A 19404-nucleotide genomic window follows, 5' to 3' on the forward strand; every position below is an offset into this window, starting at 1 on the left:
TAAAGGATGTGCAATGATTTACTGGAATACAGGAAAAATATAACTTTTATTAATGTGTATTTTTGGTTCCCTCCATATAAGTGTTTGCATGCTTTATAATCTATATAAAATCAACACACACATAATTTATAAATTACAAATATACACATATTCAAGTGTTTGCTCAATCTTTTTTTTTTAATTGATAGGTTGGGTTACACAATCATAAACTGTTAGAGGCCACAGGAGAACGAGGTCTGGCTTGGGAGGACCGAGGCCCATTACATCATCCATGCAGTGACTTTACAAGAATTTTCTGGATTATTCCGCTCCACCACAGTAAAGCTGCAGGTCTCCTTGTTGAAGATTTTCTGGCACTTGATTTCATCATAAACCATGGGTATAGGAAAACTGTCATTGAGACAAAAGCAAGGCTTATTCGAAGGGATAGGATGCCCAACCTCCTCAGAGCCAGCTCTGTGCCAGAAGCTGCCATACTCCCGCTGCCTGGGAAGCCTCTCACCAACTTAAGGTCACCCCTTGGCTTGCAAACCCGAAGTGCCACCTTCAGGAACCTGGATTTGAGTGCACATAGAACCTAGTCTATGAACACATAGACCATCCATGACATCGTTTCTAATTTCCATCCTGCATGCACAGGACAAAAGTAAGTTCTGAGAGACCCAAATGCAGGTCTAGGCTGCTCTAGGGCCGGGCAGCTTGTACTAGCCTGACTCTTCTTGTTGTGCCTGCTCAGGGAGTGGTGAGCAGTACGGCTGCTTGAATGTGGGAAAGAAATGCTTGTCCCATTCTAATGGAGAACTCTCAGAATAGCTGCTGGATAAGACAGTAAATCAGAAGCAGGAGTCACTCCAGGCCAGGAACATGGAGCCCAGGGAGAAACTGATGAAAACTGGGGACCATCTCCCCAGGAAAGCACACCACACATTCAAGGGTACAGACAATGTTAGGGCTCTTCAGTCTCTTGGAACTTACCCATAAATCTTAGATGTTAATTGTCCCTGCCCAAAGTATACACAGAAGCAGCCATCACCAGGGCCCTTTGTGAGAATATTTTTTCCAAATGGTAACCTTTGACTTATTTTTTTTTAAACATTTTTTTATTCTTTTTTTTTTTTTTAGAGAGGGGAGAGAGAAAGAGAGAGAGAGAGAGAGAGAGAGAGAGAAAGTGGGAAGGAGCAGGAAGAACCAACTCCCATATGTGCCCTAACCAGGCAAGCCCAGGGTCCCGAACTGGGCACCTCAGTGTCCCAGGTCAATGCCCCATCCATTGCGCCACCACAGGTCAGGCACCTTTGACTTATTTTAACAAAAGAGACCATTTCAGTCCCCTTCCCAAAGGGTAATCCGAAAACCAAGGTGAGGACTGGAAATACATTTTCCCAGGGCATCTGGGATGGAAGGCCTTGGAGGCAGGGAGGCCACTGGGCAGCTTGTGATCTGGACTGTGTCCCCTAAAGGGTGCAATTGGTCAAAAATTTATCCCAGAGAAAATTTAATCAAAAGCTGTATTTTCCTATAGAGAGGGAAAAAAATCATGAGAAAAATCTTAGTCCACTGTGAGACAATTACAGGGAAAAGAAGTGACTTTGAGCAGCAGAGAAAATCATGCACATCTTCTCCCCATGGAGCAGGGTGCAGAATGGGTGGGCATATGGGAGGACAGAGGGAAGAAGTACTTGGAGTTCCAACCATGCACTGGCTACCACCCCAGGCTCAGGGCACACAGACTGGCATAGAGAAAGCATTAAATATGTGTTAATAAATTTGTATGCAGACTCTCATTTAATTCTCATATATACCTGACTGTTCCTGTGTCATTTTGAGTAAACTGAGGCTCAGAGAGATTAGAAAATGTATCCGGGGTCACATAGCATGCATACAAGGGAATGCGGATTCAGGCTCTGTTACTCTGACTCTAGCAGCAAGACTCTCCCCACTTCCCTCTTTCCTACACTATAGTGGTCCATGGAAACCCAAGGAGAGAGCTGCGTGGACGTGGCTGTGACAATACAGCACTGACCAGGCTTGAGGGAGGAGGGTGTCAGATCCTGGTGACATGGGTGCTTTGGCCACTGCAGTGTTAGGGAGGAACGGCTCACCAGCCCTTCATACCGCTGATACAGTCGTGCTCCAGATGAACAAATAAATAAAATGCTGTATATAGGTATACAATGGGACGTTCTTTGGCCTTAAAGTGGAAGGAAATGTTGAGACTTGCTACAACATAATCCTTGAAGATATTATTCTGAAATAAGCCAGTTATAGAGTTACAGAGTTTTCAGATTCACAGAGACAGAGAGTAGAGTGGTGGTTGCCAGGGACTCGGGAGCAGAGGAGATGGAGAACTATTTATAGGGCAGAGAGTTTCAGTTTGGAAAGATGAAAATGTTCTGGAGATAAATAGTGGAGATGGTTGCACAAATATGTAAGTGTACTTAATGCCCCTGAATCTTACACTTAAAAATGGTTAAAATGCTAAATCTTCAGTTATGTATATTTTACCACAATAAAAAAAAATAAGGCTGAGAACGAATCCCCCTCCCAGCTGGGATTCTGAAAGAGGAGCGCAGCCCAAGAGCAGCCACCCCCCTCCACCCCCCACACCGTGAGACTTACGTGTTGCAGCAGTAAATTCCGTCTTGTTTACAAGAACACTCCTCACAGTTGTCAGTCCTCCACTTGGAGTTCAGCGGGTGTGTGACTCCTTGGAGATCTTGGCAATCTAAAATACACATGTGGCATCATCAGTGGTGTCCCTAAGTCATGCATCTGGGACAAGGATTGTAGGACATGAGCGCCAGACCCTGCCATCTGTAGCCCTCCCAGAGAGAGGGAAGTTCTTACTGATTTCAAGGGCTAAGAAAAGTATTTCTGTGTTCACCCACAGCTACATTGCAGCACTGTCCATGTTATGCCACTGATCATGTTTCCTTACAGCAAGCCTAAGTCTTTCTGGATTTTATTTCAGAGCAGATATTACAAGGAAAAAAATAAGGCCTTTCGTATTAATCAGGTAGCTATTATGATCCTAGGGGCACCTGGGGCCAATTTTTTTTTAGTGCTGGATTATCTCTGGATAAATGCTTCATTTTTCTATGTCCCTTCGTTTGCTTCTCAACCCTAAACGCACATGTAAAACATTTTAGGTATTTTTTTAAAATCTATGCTTGGATTCCCCCCTACCCCCAACAATGAAATCGGACTCTCTGAGCAAGGAGCCCAGGCTGCCATAGTTCTAGAAAGCTCCCTGAGTGATTAAATGTCCAACCCAGAGTGAGAACCGCTGCTTTAACCCTTCGTGGTCCAAGTGTGCCCGAGGAACCAGTAGCATCAGCACGACCTTAGACTGCGTTGAACAGCCCAACTCGCACTCTCCCCCTACGCCCCCAGAATCAGAATTGGCATTTTAACAAGATTCTCAAAGGGCATGCACACTAAAGCCTGAGAAGTACTGCTTTGGAATAACTGATGGTTTTTTGCCTGCATATAGGAGTCATTTGAGTAGCTTTGACATGTGCAGCTCCCACCCAGAGATCCTGACTTACCGATTTTGGGTGGTACCTGGACACTGGTAGGTTTCAGCAGCTCTCCAGGCAGTCCTCATGCACATATGGTTGAGAACCACTGTCTTGTACAAATAGCAAATGGAAGCCTCTTATTTTATTCCATCTGTTATCTTCCCTAACCCTCCTTCCCACATAGGTTTAAAGGCCTTCATCTGCCAACCAGGTGCAGTAAACATCTACCAGGCTGCAGTAAAATAATGAACTTGAAAAGCCAGGACTTACCATCAGATAAATCACCAAGAATCTTTGTTTTAGATAGGTATGTGCACTGGGCGTTGCATAAGGTCATGAAGGTCACCAAAACCATGAGGCTGCCCAGAAGAGCATTCTGTAATGTAAAGAGGGGTCAGGAAGGAAAACTCACAAATGCAGAGGGTAGTCACTGGTGGAATGTCCTGGATAAAGGTCTCTGCTGAGCTCTGGCAGGTGGTTTAAAGGTAGCACTCCTATCATCAAGTAACCTAGCAAAGGAACAAGACCTACTCAAGCTACTAAAATAAACTGAAAAAGGAGCTAACCCTGAGTCACAGGTCAGAGGCAAATAGTAATGATGGCGGGCTATTTTATTACAGAGGAGGTTCAGAAACCCTTGCAGATAGTTCATTTTTAGCTGCTTTGCAGAAGTGGATCATTTAAAGCAGTGGTCCCCAACCCCTGGGCCATGGACTGGTACTCGTCCGTGGGCCATTTGGTACCGGTCAGCAGAGAAAAAATAAATAACTTATATTATTTCCATTTTATTTATATTTAAGTCTGAACGATTTAAAAAAAAAAAAATGACCAGGGCCCTGGCTGATTGGCTCAGCGGTAGAGCGTTGGTCTGGCGTGCGGGGGACCCGGGTTCAATTCCCGGCCAGGGCACATAGGAGTAGCGCCCATTTGCTTCTCCACCCCCCCCCCTTCCTCTCTGTCTCTCTCTTCCCCTCCCGCAGCCAAGGCTCCATTGGAGCAAAGATGGCCCGGGCGCTGGGGATGGCTCCTCGGCCTCTGCCCCAGGCACTAGAGTGGCTCTGGTCACGGCAGAGCGACGCCCCGGAGGGGCAGAGCATCGCCCCCTGGTGGGCAGAGCGTCACCCCTGGTGGGCGTGCCGGGTGGATCCCGGTCGGGCGCATGCGGGAGTCTGTCTGACTATCTCTCCCCGTTTCCAGCTTCAGAAAAATACAAAAAAAAAAAAAAAATGACCAGATTCCCTCTGTTACATCCGTCTAAGACTCACTCTTGACACTTGTCTCGGTCACGTGATTAATTTATCCGTCCCACCCTAAAGGCTGGTCCGTGAAAAAATTTTCTGACATTAAACTGATCTGTGGCCCAAAAAAGGTTGGGGACCACTGATTTATTTGTTTGTTTGTTTATTTATTTATTTATTTATTTATTTATTTATTATTTTTTTTTACAGAGACAGAGAGAGAGTCAGAGGGATAGACAGGGACAGACAGACAGGAATAGAGACAGATGAGAAGCATCAATCATTAGTTTTTCGTTGCGCGTTGCGACTTCTTAGTTGTTCATTGATTGCTTTCTCATATGTGCCTTGACTGCAGGCCTTCAGCAGACCGAGTAACCCCTTGCTGGAGCCAGCGACCCTGGGTCCAAGCTGGTGAGTTTTTGCTCAAGCCAGATGAGCCCATGCTCAAGCTGGCGACCTCAGGGTCTCGAACCTGGGTCCTTCAACATCCCAGTCCAATGCTCTATCCACTGTGCCACCGCCTGGTCAGGCGGGACCACTGATTTAAAGGACAAAAGTTAAGGGTGTGGAAGAGAGATATTGACAAAAAGATGAAGAAAACGCAGTAGGGACTTGATGAAGCTAACCAGTTAAACATTTGAGTTCTCAGACAACGAGAGACTAAGAACCTCATTTTCCAGGTGATAAAGACATAATTGATGGTGCACAAATTCAGCTGATACTGATCTGTAGGACACAGATAAGCATCAAGTTGCTTTTGTTATTATTTTGAGACAAGCAAGCTAAATAAACACACAAACTTTAACAGGAATTTTGGGAACTTTTTAGAAAAGAAGATGGTGTGAGAGTGCTTGTTCTGTAAAATGTCTAAAATTAATTAGGAACTGCGGCTACCTGGAGTAGTGCATTACTGATATAAGAATAGAAGGACAAGTACAGGGAACAGCATAGAAACCCCAGAAAGTGTATTTATAAATACATATAAAAGTTTATTATAAAATAAACTTAGTCTTAGAAACCTGTAGAGAACTGTGACATCTTAGGACAAGCGGTGCAGGCCACCAGCCATGAAAACTGAGTACATCCAGTACATGGCTGGAGGAAAAAAGGTAAACAACCATTAGAAATGTAGCAATATTTTCCACTGAACTCTATGTACCCAGATCAAGGAAGCCCCTATCCTAGAGAGTTAGCCAAGAATGAGGTCAGCTAACCACACCCCTCCCGCCCTTGTAAACGTTGCTTGCTTGCTCAGCCTAGATAGCCACCCTATAAAAAGGAGCCATTTTAGAAGCTCGGGGCTGCAGTGTTCCCTTGCATGGGTTGCCTGCAGTCCCTGCACAGGTTTGTAATAAAACTTATAAAATTCACTTTGGGTTTGCTGTGGTCTGTCTCCTAGGATGTAACATATGGAGGAACCAGCAAGATAGGCTGTGTAAGACCCCTCCTCACGGAGTGGGCTGCAGCAGACGTTGGTAGCTGGCCAGCCTCCGGCAGTTGCAGTTTAGAAACTGAATTTGGCTGATTCGGAACATTTGGAGTCTCGAGACTGTATGGTAAGGAAGCTTCCTCTTTGAATATTTGGAAACAGAGCTCTGGTTAGAAAAGGGTGTAGTGGAGCAGGCGGGACGCCACCTGATTTCTCCCCACCTGGTCAGTCGGGGAACGCAGGACGCTGCCTTCTCCCTTTGGTTTTGGTTTAGAAGTTTTGTTTGTTTCGTGTGCATATTTGGTTTGTTTGTCTGCTTCACCCCTTGCTTCCTCACAGGATTCCTTCGAGGGTCAAGGGCCATGGGTCAGGGGCAATCTACTGCCCTAACGCCTCTTCAGTGCTTGCTTGATAACTTTTCTGATTTCTCTCGCAGGGCACGAGACTATGGGACTCCTGTTGATTCCGCCACGTTGTGAACTCTTTGTGAACTAGAATGGCCAACCTTTGGTGTAAGGTAGCCCTCAGAGGGCACTTTTAATTTACCCACACTCTTTGCTGTCAGGGCAAATGTCTATCAGGTCCCGCACCCTGACCAGATGCCATATATAGATGTGTGGATTGATATAGCCACGGGAAGACCAGGTTATGTTAAGAAATGTTTTAAGAACTGCCTGACCAGCCTGACCAGGTGGTGGCGCAGTGGATAGAGCGTCGAACTGGGATGCAGAGGAAGGGAGATAAAGTCCGGGCAGGAGGAAAAGCTGGCAACCCCAACGAAGGCAAAGGGAGGCTTCTCTCCAAAAAACAAGAAACTTTGAGAGAACAGCCACAGCCTGCCCACAGACTTTATTCAGTAATACAAGAAGATCCAGGGGCCACTGAGTCCTCACTAGATCCCATTCCTCCTCCGTAACCAGAGCAAGCTAAGGACCCGCCTAAAGCCACAGGGCTACCCCCTGCAGCAAACTCACAACCTAGACTGGCCCCCTCTTAGGAAAGCCCACCCCATACCCGTACAGGGGCCGATTATGGTCGTCCTAGTATGCCACCAGCTCCAAAGCCAGCACCTTTGCTTCCCCTCCGAGAAGCTGCGGGGGGGGGGGGGGGATCCTAGGGGCCCAGCTAGATTAATTTATGTCCCCTTCTCTACTAGTGATTTATATAATTGGAAACATCAGAACCCCCATTTTCATAGAAACCCCAGAGTCTAATTTCTCTTCTTGAAACCATTTTCCGTACTCATCGTCCTACTTAGGATGATTGTCAACAGGTTATTTATACCTTCTTCACTTCTGAGGAAAGGGAAAGAATCTACCAAGAGGCTGCTAAAGCAGCATTAGGGGATGGAGATCTACACAGCCTTGGTCGAAGGCAAGAATTAGAGGAAGTTCTCCCTTCGATCCCCCTTACTGGGACCCCAACACTTCTAGGGGACAGGAGGCTTTACGCAAGTATCATGATTTCCTGCTCAGGGGTCTCCGGGCAGCAGCAAGGAAGCCAACTAATTTTAGTACAGTCAGCGAAATCATCCAGGGAAAGGATGAATCTCCTTCGGCTTTCCTTGAAAGGCTTTTAGAAGCCTATAGAACATATACTCCATTAGACCCGGATGCCCCAGAGAATAGGAGGCTCATAGACGTAGCCTTTGTCTCCCAAGCGGCCCCAGACATTAGAAAGAAGTTACAAAAGTTAGAAGGATTTGAAGGAGAAAATAGAAGCAAGCTTTTAGAAGTTAGTCAGAAAGTTTATATGAACAGGGAGGATCCAGAGATAGGAGGTGCGGAATAGGTGGCAAAAATACTAATCACAGCCCAACAAAAGAAACCCGCTAAAGGAAAGCCACAAAGAAAAGGGCAGAATAGTAGACCGCTCTAGACAAGAATCAATGTGCTTATTGCAGAGAGACCGGGCATTAGAAAAATGAGTGTCCTAAGCTAAAGGAGAAGAAGGGACAGAAAGCTAAGGTCCTCTTCAAGGATCAAGACTGAAGGGGCTGGGGTTGCATACCGTTAGGCCCCCAGGAACCCATGGTAACACTGTCCATTGATAGGAAGCCCACAAATTATAGGAACTAACTAAAGACCTAAGAGAGTGCTAGAGGAAGTATAGAGTAGAAACTAGTTTCAGATATTCAGATATTCACCTACTGACCCAAAGAAATTTTACCCATTTAGAAAATAAAGAGTAAGAATTAATATTAAGAAGATACATTGAAAATTCTCTGTAAATTAAAATAGCCAACTTAAGAGCAGACTGGCCAAACCAAGGATTGCTAGACCCATAGAAAACATAGAGAGTCTAGCGTACTATCACCAGCACCCACCCGCAGGCAGGTGGCACGGTCAGTATGCAGCCCAGTACGGCAGCAGAGGTAGAGAAAGAAAAGGCAGCCAGGCTGCAGCTGGCTGCAGGAGAAGCAGCAGAGAAAAGGAGAAGCAGCAGGCTCCCCTCACAGTTTCGGGCACCTGCCCCTCCCCCTTGGGCACCGGGAATCCCAGGCACCCTGATTGATTCCCTTATAGTGTATATAACAAAGAAACCTCTTTCTTAGCTCAAGGGCTGAGCCACTGCTTAGTCAGGCAAAAGATAACAGCGCAGTAAGCTAGAAGCTATCATCACCTTGCTACAGCCCCCTGCCCTCCTCTGCTTTGGCTCTGGGAATCCCCGCCTCCTACCTGGAGCCAGACCTGAGGAGAAGATTTAGGGAATACGGCCCCTTCTAAACCCACTGCTTTAGCTATAATAGTCAAGAATTATAAGAAAAGGGTCCTCAGCGAATTATAGGGTTACTATGTACCTGAGGAAATTGAGGACCTTAAGTAAACTAGAATACCTCACTGTTAAGAAAATAAGTTTATAAAATTGTGTGTTTTTTTAGTTTACTACCCCGACCCTTATAATGACTTAATGTTGTAAAGCTCTATAGCTCAAAAAGAAGGTTAGCATCTCTTTGCCAGCTGGGAAGCCACAAAATAGTAACTACATTTTGACCATTCCTTATTTTTCTCTGAAAATCAGTAGTTCATTAGGGATAGTAGTTTATAATCTCTTATTGTGAATCGTACTAAATTTGTACTAATAATAAAGCATATAGAATTGTATAGTCTGTCTAATACAAAGACTTCCTTTTTGTACCAAGGATCTGTTGTTGTAAAAAAACACACATTTTCTATGTTAGAAATGTATATGTTATTTCAACAGTCTTTTGTTAATTCTCCTTTTCATTTACTATTTCATAGCCTGTAATGTTAAAATTTTAGTTTAAATATTAGGGGATATGTAATAATTCAGTAATTGTTAATTGTTCAGTGTTAGGTCACAAAACCCAGAGTAACAAATATTACTATTGATTGGCTTAATAGAAGAATTCTTAACATAATAGGTAGAAAAGAGAACTCTAGAGACATAATCCTGAACCTCCACCTCATTTACCACCCTATCAAACTGCAATTTTTTTTTAAATAAATTTTTATTAATGGTAATGGGATGACATTAATAAATCAGGGTACATATATTCAAAGAAAACATGTCTAGGTTATTTTGTCATTAAATTATGTTGCATACCCCTCGCCCAAAGTCAGATTGTCCTTCGCCACCCTCTATCTAGTTCTCTGTGCCCCTCCCCCTCCCCCTAACTCTCCCCCTGTCCTCCCTCCCCCCACCCCTGGTAACCACCACACTCTTGTCCATGTCTCTTAGTCTCATTTTTATGTTCCACCAATGTATGGAATCATGTAGTTCTTGTTTTTTTCTGATTTACTTATTTCACTCCTTATAATGTTATCAAGATCCCACCATTTTGCTGTAAATGATCTGATGTCATCATTTCTTATGGCTGAGTAGTATTCCATAGTGTATATGTGCCACATCTTCTTTATCCAGTCTTCTATTGAAGGGCTTTTTGGTTGTTTCCATGTCTTGGCCACTGTGAACAGTGCTGCAATGAACATGGGGCTACATGTGTCTTCACGTATCAATGTTTCTGAGGTTTTGGGGTATATACCCAGTAGAGGGATTGCTGGGTCATAAGGTAGTTCTATTTGCCAAACTGCAATTGTTAATCAGCTAAGTAAATAAGTACATTAGGAAAAGTGCAGAGGTAAAACTACTCGGGTTTTACTTAATATTTCCTATAGAAATGTCATAGATTAGAGCCCTCATAGTTCCAACCGAGTTAAAGGGCAGGGTGCTGATTTAAGGTAGCATAAGAACAATAGTTCAATTACAGCTGATAGTCAAGGAAGGAGAAAATAAAAAATAGTTTAAATTCTTTTTTCCAAGTAGCCTACAGAATCAGAAAGCTCAGAACCCCCTTTTCTCAGAGGAGCCTCAAGCCTGAACAGGACTGTTAGAAATCTGCACTGTACATAGGCTGCCCCACTTACAACAACTGAGACCACCTTGAGAAAATGTTTCTAATTGCCTAGTCTAAGTGGGACCCCACCACCCAAGCAAGTAAAGAAATTTTTAGACACTTTCCACCAGTTTCTGTTAGCCTGGATCAGAGAAGATACTCAGAAAAACAACCATAAGTTTATCTAAGGTGTCAGAAGTTATTCAGGATCCTCAGAAGACCCCCACAGCTTTCTTAGACTACAGAAAGCTTACAGAGTCTCTACACCCCTAGACTTAGAGAAGCCAGAAGATACTAAGGCAGTCAACTTAGCCTTTACATAGCATTAAGCCCTAGGAATTAGAAAAGAAATGTATTATAAGTTTTTCATTAGGTAGAAACATCAGCTGCTGTAACTAAAATTTTGGACGGGACGTTGCTCCTCCCTCATTTTCATGGCCATAAATAACTCTGGCCCCTAAGATAGCTAGTTAGCCAAAGACGGGTAAGATTCCTGAAGGCAGGAACAACCTAAGACAGGCACAGTCAAAGAGGGGCCATCAGGAGAAGGCTTAAGAACCAGCAAAGGTGAGGCTCAAACCCTCACCCCGGAGAATACAGGAGACTGCTCTCCTGAAGTAGTGGTCATCATCCACTGTCCAGGCCACCCAGAGAGGAGGACTCTGTGGAAACTCTCAAGAAAAACCAAGCAAGCAGCTGATGATGCTACCAATAAGGTAGCCCTAAAACCAGTAGGGTTTTAGGAAATTTTAGTAACTTTTCTAAACCAATTAGAAAAGTCAGACTTAGAATCTAATAGAGAAAGCATAATTTCCAAGTGTTTAGTCTGTACCCAAATAAATATTAAGCAAAGTAAAGAAATTATAAAGAGAAACAGAGAGAGAACTTTCCCAGGTGAACATTTAGAAATAGATTTTACTAAAGTAATTGACAGGTAGAAAACATGAATCGGATCTTAAAGGAAACTTTAAACTTGTTTTAAACCGGTAGAAAGTAGCCCACCTTACTTCCCTTAGCCCTCCTCAGGGTGAGGTACACCCCCTACAGGGAAGAATTCACTCCTTTTGAGATAATGTTTAAGAGACTCCCTCCCTTCCTACCAAAACTCAGAGAGGAAATAAAACAACTAAATTAAATAACCACTCCTTCCTTAAGTACTTACAGCAGGTGTCCCCAAACTACGGCCCCCTGAGGCCATTCATCTGGCCCCGCCGCACTTCTGAAGGGGCACCTCTTTCATTAGTAGTCAGTGTACTGGAGTACTGTATGTAGCGGCCCTCAAATAGTCTGAGGGACAGTGAACTGGCCCCCTGTGTAAAAAGTTTAGGGACCCCTGAGTCTTACAGGGTCTACAGATTACTCAGCAGGCTGTCCAAAAGACTGTCTGAGAGGTGATTCCAGCACTGCCAGAAGACCTAATACATCACTTCCAGCCTACAAACTCAGTCTAGGTAAAGAAGTACACCACCCAAGTACTGACTCCCATGTAGACGGGTCCACACACCATGATCCTGACCACTCCCACTACTGCCAAGGTAGAAGGCATACCCACCTGGGTCCACCGCAGCTGGCTGAAGCTTGCAGTCCCAGCAGAGACACCCTTGTAGACAGCGGAGACTGACCCCGCCAACCCTTGTAAGCTGACCCTGAGAAGGACAGCATGCCCTGCTTCAGCCACAAACCAGAAGTTGACTGGTCCACACATAGCTAATGCCTAGAGAAACTCACGAAGGACCTCCTTTTAATTAAACTTTGGGGAGGGAGGGGAACTAAGGTCAAAGGAAAGCCAGAACAAGTTGTCTTAAAAGTTAATACATGTACTACTATAAGTCCCTTAGTTAGAAGGGAAGCTACAAGGTAATGAAAAATATATGTGTACTTACACTTAACCTATAAATACTAGCTACTTAGAGGGAGGACACCTCCAAGAGGAAGTATACTTAAAGAAAATTACTTATTGCCAGCTTAGTTGTCACTAAAGGTAAAGGTTAAGATTTTTAAAATTAAGAGTTCTAACTAAAAGGAAATTGTAGTTTCGGTAATAAAAGGTATAAGGTATAGAAATACTTTAGAACGAAAAAGGGAGAAAGTAAGTTATTACAAGCCAGTTATTTCTGAATAGATAAGAAAGTTCATAAAAATTAAAGGTTTATGTAAGTTGCAGAAGTTTTGTGCAAGTTGTAAGAAGTTAGTACAGAGAAGAAAAATGCAAGGCAGTAAAGAAATTAGTATGAGAATTTATTCTCTTCATCCCCTTAGCTTACTACATTACTTACTACTCTTACCGGACCCCTCGTTTTGCTTATAGTAGGGGGGGTTCACCATTGGTTCATGTGTTATCAACTGCCTCACGCAGTATGTACAAAAGGGAATTCAAGCCGTAAAGCTTGTAGTACTAAGGGCACACTATCAGCGTGCCAGCACATACTAGGGAGGACCCCTGACCCAATTAGCTTATAGCTACAGCTAAAGTAGAAAATTCTCATGAGCCTCAGCAAATCTAATCTTACTAGCAAAGGCAGGATGCATTCCTTGTGTATCAGCCCTGCAGATATTGCAGGAAAGTAGTTTATTATCTTAGAACAGTGTGTGCTTGTGTACTTTTGCAAAGATATGGTACAAACGTGCTGAAAACATTGTAACCTTGTAGGTTTCACCTGTAAATACCCCTCTCCCCCTGAGCTCATCGCTGACCATTGTGAGAGGCGTAGTAGGCTGATCACTAGCCAGTGTATAAAACCCAAATTGATTGCATCAGTTTACAGTCCACTTCCAGTTTGTTGCAGTTGCACCATAGCATTTGTTCAAGAAAGAATAGATACTGTAAGACTTATAGTCTTAGCTCAGCCCTACCAGATTATACCCAGTTCGAATGAGCAATACCAAAGTTCAATGATTTGAACTAGTAAGAAGAAAACGGGGGAATGTGACATTTTAGGACAAGCGGTGCAGGCCACCAACCATGAAAACTGAGTGCATCCAGTACATGGCTGGAGGAAAAAAGATAAACAACCATTAGAAATGTAGCAATATTTTCCACTGAACTCTATGTACCCAGATCAAGGAAGCCCCTACCCTAGAGAGTTAGCCAAGAATGAGGTCAGCTAACCGCACCCCTCCCGCCCTTGTAAACATTGCTTGCTTGCTCAGCCTAGATAGCCACCCTATAAAAAGGAGCCATTTTAGAAGCTCGGGGCTGCAGTGTTCCCTTGCATGGGTGCCTGCAGTCCCTGCGCAGGTTTGCAATAAAACTTATAAAATTCACTTTGGGTTTGCTGTAGTCTGTCTCCTGGGATGTGACAAAAATGATTATCCAGTAAATGGCATTTGAAGAAACAGTGGGCTATATTGAAAAGAAACAAAGTCAATTTTCTACTTTAGTTCCCACAAATAAATTCTAAAAGAATTTGAAGGTTAAATTTTTACAATAAGGTCATAAACTAACTTTGTATGATACACCTGAAACTAATATATTGTATGTCAGCTGTAAAAAAATTTAAAAGATCATAACCTAATCACAAAAATATACATCAATATCTTATTTGAAGTATAAAAAAAAATAAATTTGAATATGTAAAAGTTGTAAGTCCATAAACAAAATTAAAAAGCAATTACCAGACTTGGAGAACATCATCATATAAAGAATTTCTATATATTAACAGGAAAAAGAAAAACATCCTCGTAGAAAAATGACAAGGAAAATGTGACACTTTTTACACACATATACAAACAGAAATAATGAATACATGGAAAATTTCAACTTACTGATAAGACAAGAAATGTAAATATTTACATAAAATAGAACCATAGTAGAATGACAAAAATAGTTATTTGATATCTGATATCAGGAGGGTAATAGAGGCATGACTGGGAAGTGAGATGAACAGCAGTGGTTTATGTTGGAATAATATTTATGGAGCACCATTTTTTTTTTTGTATTTTTCTGAAGCTGGAAACGGGGAGGCAGTCAGACAGACTCCCGCATGCACCCGGCCGGGATCCACCTGGCACACCCACCAGGGGGTGATGCTCTGCCCATCCGGGCGTCGCTCTGTTGCAACCAGAGCCATTCTAGTGCCTGAGGCAGAGGCCATGGAGCCATCCCCAGCACCCGGGCCATCTTTGCTCCAATGGAGCCTTGGCTGTGGGAGGGGAAGAGAGAGACAGAGAGGAAGGAGGGGGGGGGTGGAGAAGCAGATGGGCGCTTCTCCTGTGTGCCCTGGCCAGGAATCGAACCCGGGACTTCTGCACGCCAGGCCGACGCTCTATCACTGAGCCAACCGGCCAGGGCTATAGAGCACCATTTGCTAGTGTATAGCTATATTCTTAAAACAGTTTACAACATTTGATTTCACCCATTCAGTTCTAAGACTTGACCCTAAGAAGAATGGCACAGAGAAGGAGATAGATTTCTCTTCAAAGATACTCACTGCAGCAGGGAAATAGAAAGAACCAAAATACCCCAAAACTGGGTTGGGAATATGGTAATTTAGAAAAAAAAACTGGTGAACTGAGGAGGTGGGAGACTATGAAGTCGCATAAATGATCACTATTATGACTAAGTAAAATAAGGCAGGTTACAAAACAGTTTGCTTGGTGTTGTTCCTATGATGTAAGAAAGATCCACATAGAGGGAGATGCTTAGAAAGAGATGAAAGATTTTGTACCAGATTTTAACAAGTGATAGTTGAGATTTTGGGGGGGGCTATTCCTCTTATTTTCTAAGTGGTCTACAATGAAATGCATTGGTTTTATAACTAAAAGAAAGAGTTCAATTCCTATAAGAAACTCTCAGTATACTTAGCTCACATCAGAACTTGAGGCTGCATGTGCTCACTCTGTTTCATTCTTTTGAGTAATCTTCAGCTTAAGAACATTGTGGAAACAAAATTTTCTCAAAAAAAAAAGAAAGTAAGAAAGAGAGAGAGAGAGAAAGAGAAAAAGAGAGAGAAAGAAAGATGAAAGCCAGCCTTATTGACAGGTTTTCTGCTTCCTTCATTCAGAAAGCAGGCCCTGGGGGCTACTGGTGATCATAGGAATCTTGGAGGTCTTGTTTCATTGAGTCATAGAACAGAGGCATCAATGGGCACAAGCCAGGGTTCCCAGGATGAGGGGTGCAGAATTTCTAGATCTCCTGCTACTCTAAGCAGAGGCACCCAAATGAATGGTTCAGGGATGCAGTCCAAACATGGTGATGGGAATGAACAAAGTATTCACTTTTGAGGTTAAGCAGTTGATGATAGCTTACATATAGCCTTCATTCCCTCTCTCTTTCTGTGTGTGTGTGTGTGTGTGTGTTCTGTTTTGTGTGTGTCTTTTTCAGACTCAGTTTCCTCCCCTGTAGAAACAAGGGTCCTTCCACTTGGATGGGCATTAAAGTAACCTAGGCTGCTAATAATGAATACATAGACTCAATCTCATTGAAAAAGGACAGGGCCAGCCTGACCTGTGGTGGTGCCGTGGATAAAGCGTCAACCTGGAATGCTGAGGTCGCCAGTTTGAAACCCTGGGTTTGCCTGGTCAAGGCATATACAGGAGTTGATGCTTGCTGCTCCTCCCCCCTTCTCTCACTCTCTCTCTCTCTCTCTCTCTCTCTCTCTCCTCTCTAAAATAAATAAATAAATAAAATCTAAAAAAAAAGAAAACAAAAAAAGGCAGGGCCAGCCCTGGCCAGTTGGCTCAGTGGTAGAGCATTGGCCCGGCGTGTGGATGTCCTGGGTTTAATTCCAGGTCAGGGTACACAGGAGAAGTGCCCATCTGCTTCTCCACCCCTTCCCCTCTTGCTTCTCTCTCTCTCTCTCTCTCTCTCTCTCTTCTCCTCCTCCTCCTCCTCCCTTCCTGCAGCCAAGACTTGATTAGAGTGAGTTGGCCCTGGGAGCTTAGGATAGCTCCATGGCCTCCACCCACCCCAAGCGCTAAAAAATAGCTCAGGTTGCAAGGGAGTAAGGGCCCCAGATGGGCAGAGCATTGCCCCCTAGTGGGATTGCTGGATGGATCCAGGTGGAGGGCACATGCAGGGAGTCTGTCTCTACCTCCCCTCCTCTCATTAAAAAAATTAAAAAAAGAAAGAAAAAGAAAAGGGACAGGACCAAGGCCTTTGCCTCTTTACCTAGTCCCCCCAGGTGAGAAGCACAAGATCAAAACCTGTTCTAGGCCTAACCTATGGTGGCGCAGTGGATAAAGCGTCAACCTGGAAATGCTGAGGTTGCCGGTTCGAAACCCTGGGCTTGCCTGGTCAAGGCACATATGGGAGTTGATGCTTCCAGCTCCTCTCCCCCTTCTCTCTCTCTGTCTCTCCTCTCTCACTCTCTGTCTCTCCTTCTCCTCTCTAAAAAAATGAATAAATAAAAAAGTTAATTAATTAATTAATTTAAAAAACCCTGTTCTACTTTAACCTCTATGTAAATATCTGGACAGTCTTTTAAAATAAAATGCAGGCCTTGGCCGGTTGGCTCAGTGGTAGAGCATTGGCCTGGCATGCAGGAGTCCCGGGTTCGATTCCTGGCCAGGGCACACAGGAGAAGCGCCCATCTGCTTCTCCACCCCTCCCCCTCTCCTTCCTCTCTGTCTCTCTCTTCCCCTCCCGCAGCTGAGGCTCCATTGGAGCAAAGTTGGCCCGGGCGCTGAGGATGGCTCTGTGGCCTCTGCCTCAGGCACTAGAATGGCAGAACATCGCCCCCTGGTGGGCATGCCGGGTGGATCCCAGTCAGGCGCATGCAGGAGTCTGTCTGACTGCCTCTCCGTTTCTAACTTCAGAAAAATACTAAAATAAAATGCAGATTCTGCAGTGGTGGGACTCAGAGTCCAAATTTCTAGCAAATTCCCAGGTGATGCCCATGCTGCTGGTCTGAGGACCATCTGAGGAGAGAGGCTCTAACGTTGTTTCCTGTTCCCATGTTCTATTCCCCTACCTTTCCTTCCTCCCGTCTTTGCATTTCTTCCCTCCCTGCATTCAGGACAGAGGGGCACCTAATATGTGCAGGAACAGGAGACAATGTAGCAGACATAAGGCAGGCATTTGCTAGACTTTCTAGATGGTGTGGCTTCATGCCAGCCTCAGAGTGAAGCAGGCTGGCAGTGCCCTGAGAAATAGTGTTCCATTAGGTATATTGCTCCTCCGTTGGTCTTCCCAAAGGAGGGAAGACTCTTGATCAAGAGCCTGGCATCTTTAAGGGTCCTATGCAGGGCGGGGACGCTGTCAGGTGTGCAGCTTATGCAGTTCACTCTGAGGCTGGAGGAGCACTCTGAATGGAACAGGGTGATCCCACCCCACTGATTTTCTACTATTCCCAGCTTCATTTTTCTGGGACAATTTCTGAGGTATGGCCTGACGGAGGCCCCTGGTCCATTCCAGCAGGTCTTCCAACTTCACTGTATTCCTCCTGTCTTTTGGCCTCTTCCTTCCTCTTCTTGGCACCCCAAGAGCAGCCCAGCTTATTTTCTTTTACTGGCTCTAGCAAAGAATACTTTTTAAAAATCAAGTTTGAATTAAAGACAGAAAGTAGGACCAAATGAGTTTTCATAGCTTTTGATACAAAATTTTTTCTTAATACAACAAGATACACTGAAAAGGGCCCCAAAACTTTCTAAATATTAAAATGACCTGGGCAGCTTTTTTAAAAAAACCCAAATCCCAAGGACATACAGCAGACCAATTAACTCAGGGTGTCTGGTGTGGGAGTCAGATATCAGTATTTATCGAAGATGCCCAGGTCATTACACTGAGCAGCCTGGCTTTGGAGCTACTCGTCTGAAGGTCTGAAGTGAGGGACACCTGGGTCCCGTCAGCACTGCCTGCAGGTGGCAGCAGTGAGACCCCCGCAACTGCTTCCCTCCTCCCCAGGCTCCACTTCCCGTGTGTATGTAACATAATGCAGCACAGTAGCTCTGAATCTATACTCAACTCACAAGTCACTCATGTAGCACCCCAAAATTAGAGACATATAGGAAACCTAATTGGATCCCAAAATTAGTGGAAGAAACAGCAACTTCGACCTTAGAGAATAGAAATAGTACTAAACTCGTTAAGATTTTCTCAAGCTTCCAAAGAATCTCCTTACACTCAGAGGTGGATTTAACGGTGGGCGTACTGGGCTCCAACTTCTGAAGGGTCCACAAAACCCCAACTTTATACTTTTTTCTAATGACACCACGTTTGGTTTCATATGTGCAATTTTAATATTAATAGTACATAATATTTTTATTTATTTAAAAATATGGTTAACATGTATTTTAATTTTCCCTGTCTCTCTCTTTTTTTTAAGGGGCTTGATATTTTCTTCTGCTCCCGAGGCCTCAACTGACCGTAATCTGCCTCTGCTTACACTCCACACCTTGCATTGCAGGTAATCGGTAGAAGATTCATCACTAGCTCATGTTCACCATTAACTTGCATCCCACAGAAATACATATCACAGCACATTACAATAAGTAATATACCCTCTAGCTTTTTTTCCTTTTTCTTGCCTTTATGTATGAAACAACCAGTTACCTACCATGGTGAACAGCAAGAGTCCTCACAGGCATGTGCCTCCAGGGAGAGTCATGGCAGACTTATATAGGAAAGGACATCTCTGTATCTGGCCTCATCAGGAAAGAGAACATGCCAAAGTTTACAGAGGGTTGGTTGTCAACAGGAAACTGATTTCACATGATTTATGAGTTATTCTTAAATCAGGTCTCCACCCTAATTATATGTTTGCTCTTGCCATCTCCACCCCTGATATGCATTTGCCCTCACCATGAAGGAGCAGAGAAGAGAACCGCCTGTCTCCTGAGCCTTCCTCCAATGCTGGGTGGAGGGCTGGGCACATGCCATGCCATCTTATGTGATTTCACACAGAAACAGCGTCTCAGGGA

At 44.1% G+C, this 19404-nt stretch overlaps 1 protein-coding gene across 1 annotated transcript; it reads right to left on the reverse strand.

The window, feature by feature from the left end:
- Positions 1–19131, reverse strand: MSMB (microseminoprotein beta). Its single transcript, XM_066349357.1, has 4 exons — positions 19041–19131; positions 3792–3897; positions 2620–2725; positions 1–390 (listed from the first exon to the last, which is right to left on the reverse strand). The coding sequence occupies exons 1-4, from the start codon at positions 19041–19043 to the stop codon at positions 261–263; spliced, it is 345 nt and encodes a 114-aa protein (XP_066205454.1). The 5' UTR covers positions 19044–19131; the 3' UTR covers positions 1–260.
- Positions 19132–19404: the final 273 nt, after the last annotated feature.

The sequence above is a fragment of the Saccopteryx leptura genome, chromosome 9 (genome assembly GCF_036850995.1).
Source record: "Saccopteryx leptura isolate mSacLep1 chromosome 9, mSacLep1_pri_phased_curated, whole genome shotgun sequence".
Taxonomy (NCBI): domain Eukaryota; kingdom Metazoa; phylum Chordata; class Mammalia; order Chiroptera; family Emballonuridae; genus Saccopteryx; species Saccopteryx leptura.

Coding starts and splice junctions, on each gene's coding strand:
- MSMB (XM_066349357.1), bottom strand. Junction 2,726..3,791: donor TCTTGGTGATTTATCTGATG/GTAAGTCCTGGC, acceptor TGTGTATTTTAG/ATTGCCAAGATCTCCAAGGA. Junction 391..2,619: donor GGAATTTACTGCTGCAACAC/GTAAGTCTCACG, acceptor TCTCAATGACAG/TTTTCCTATACCCATGGTTT.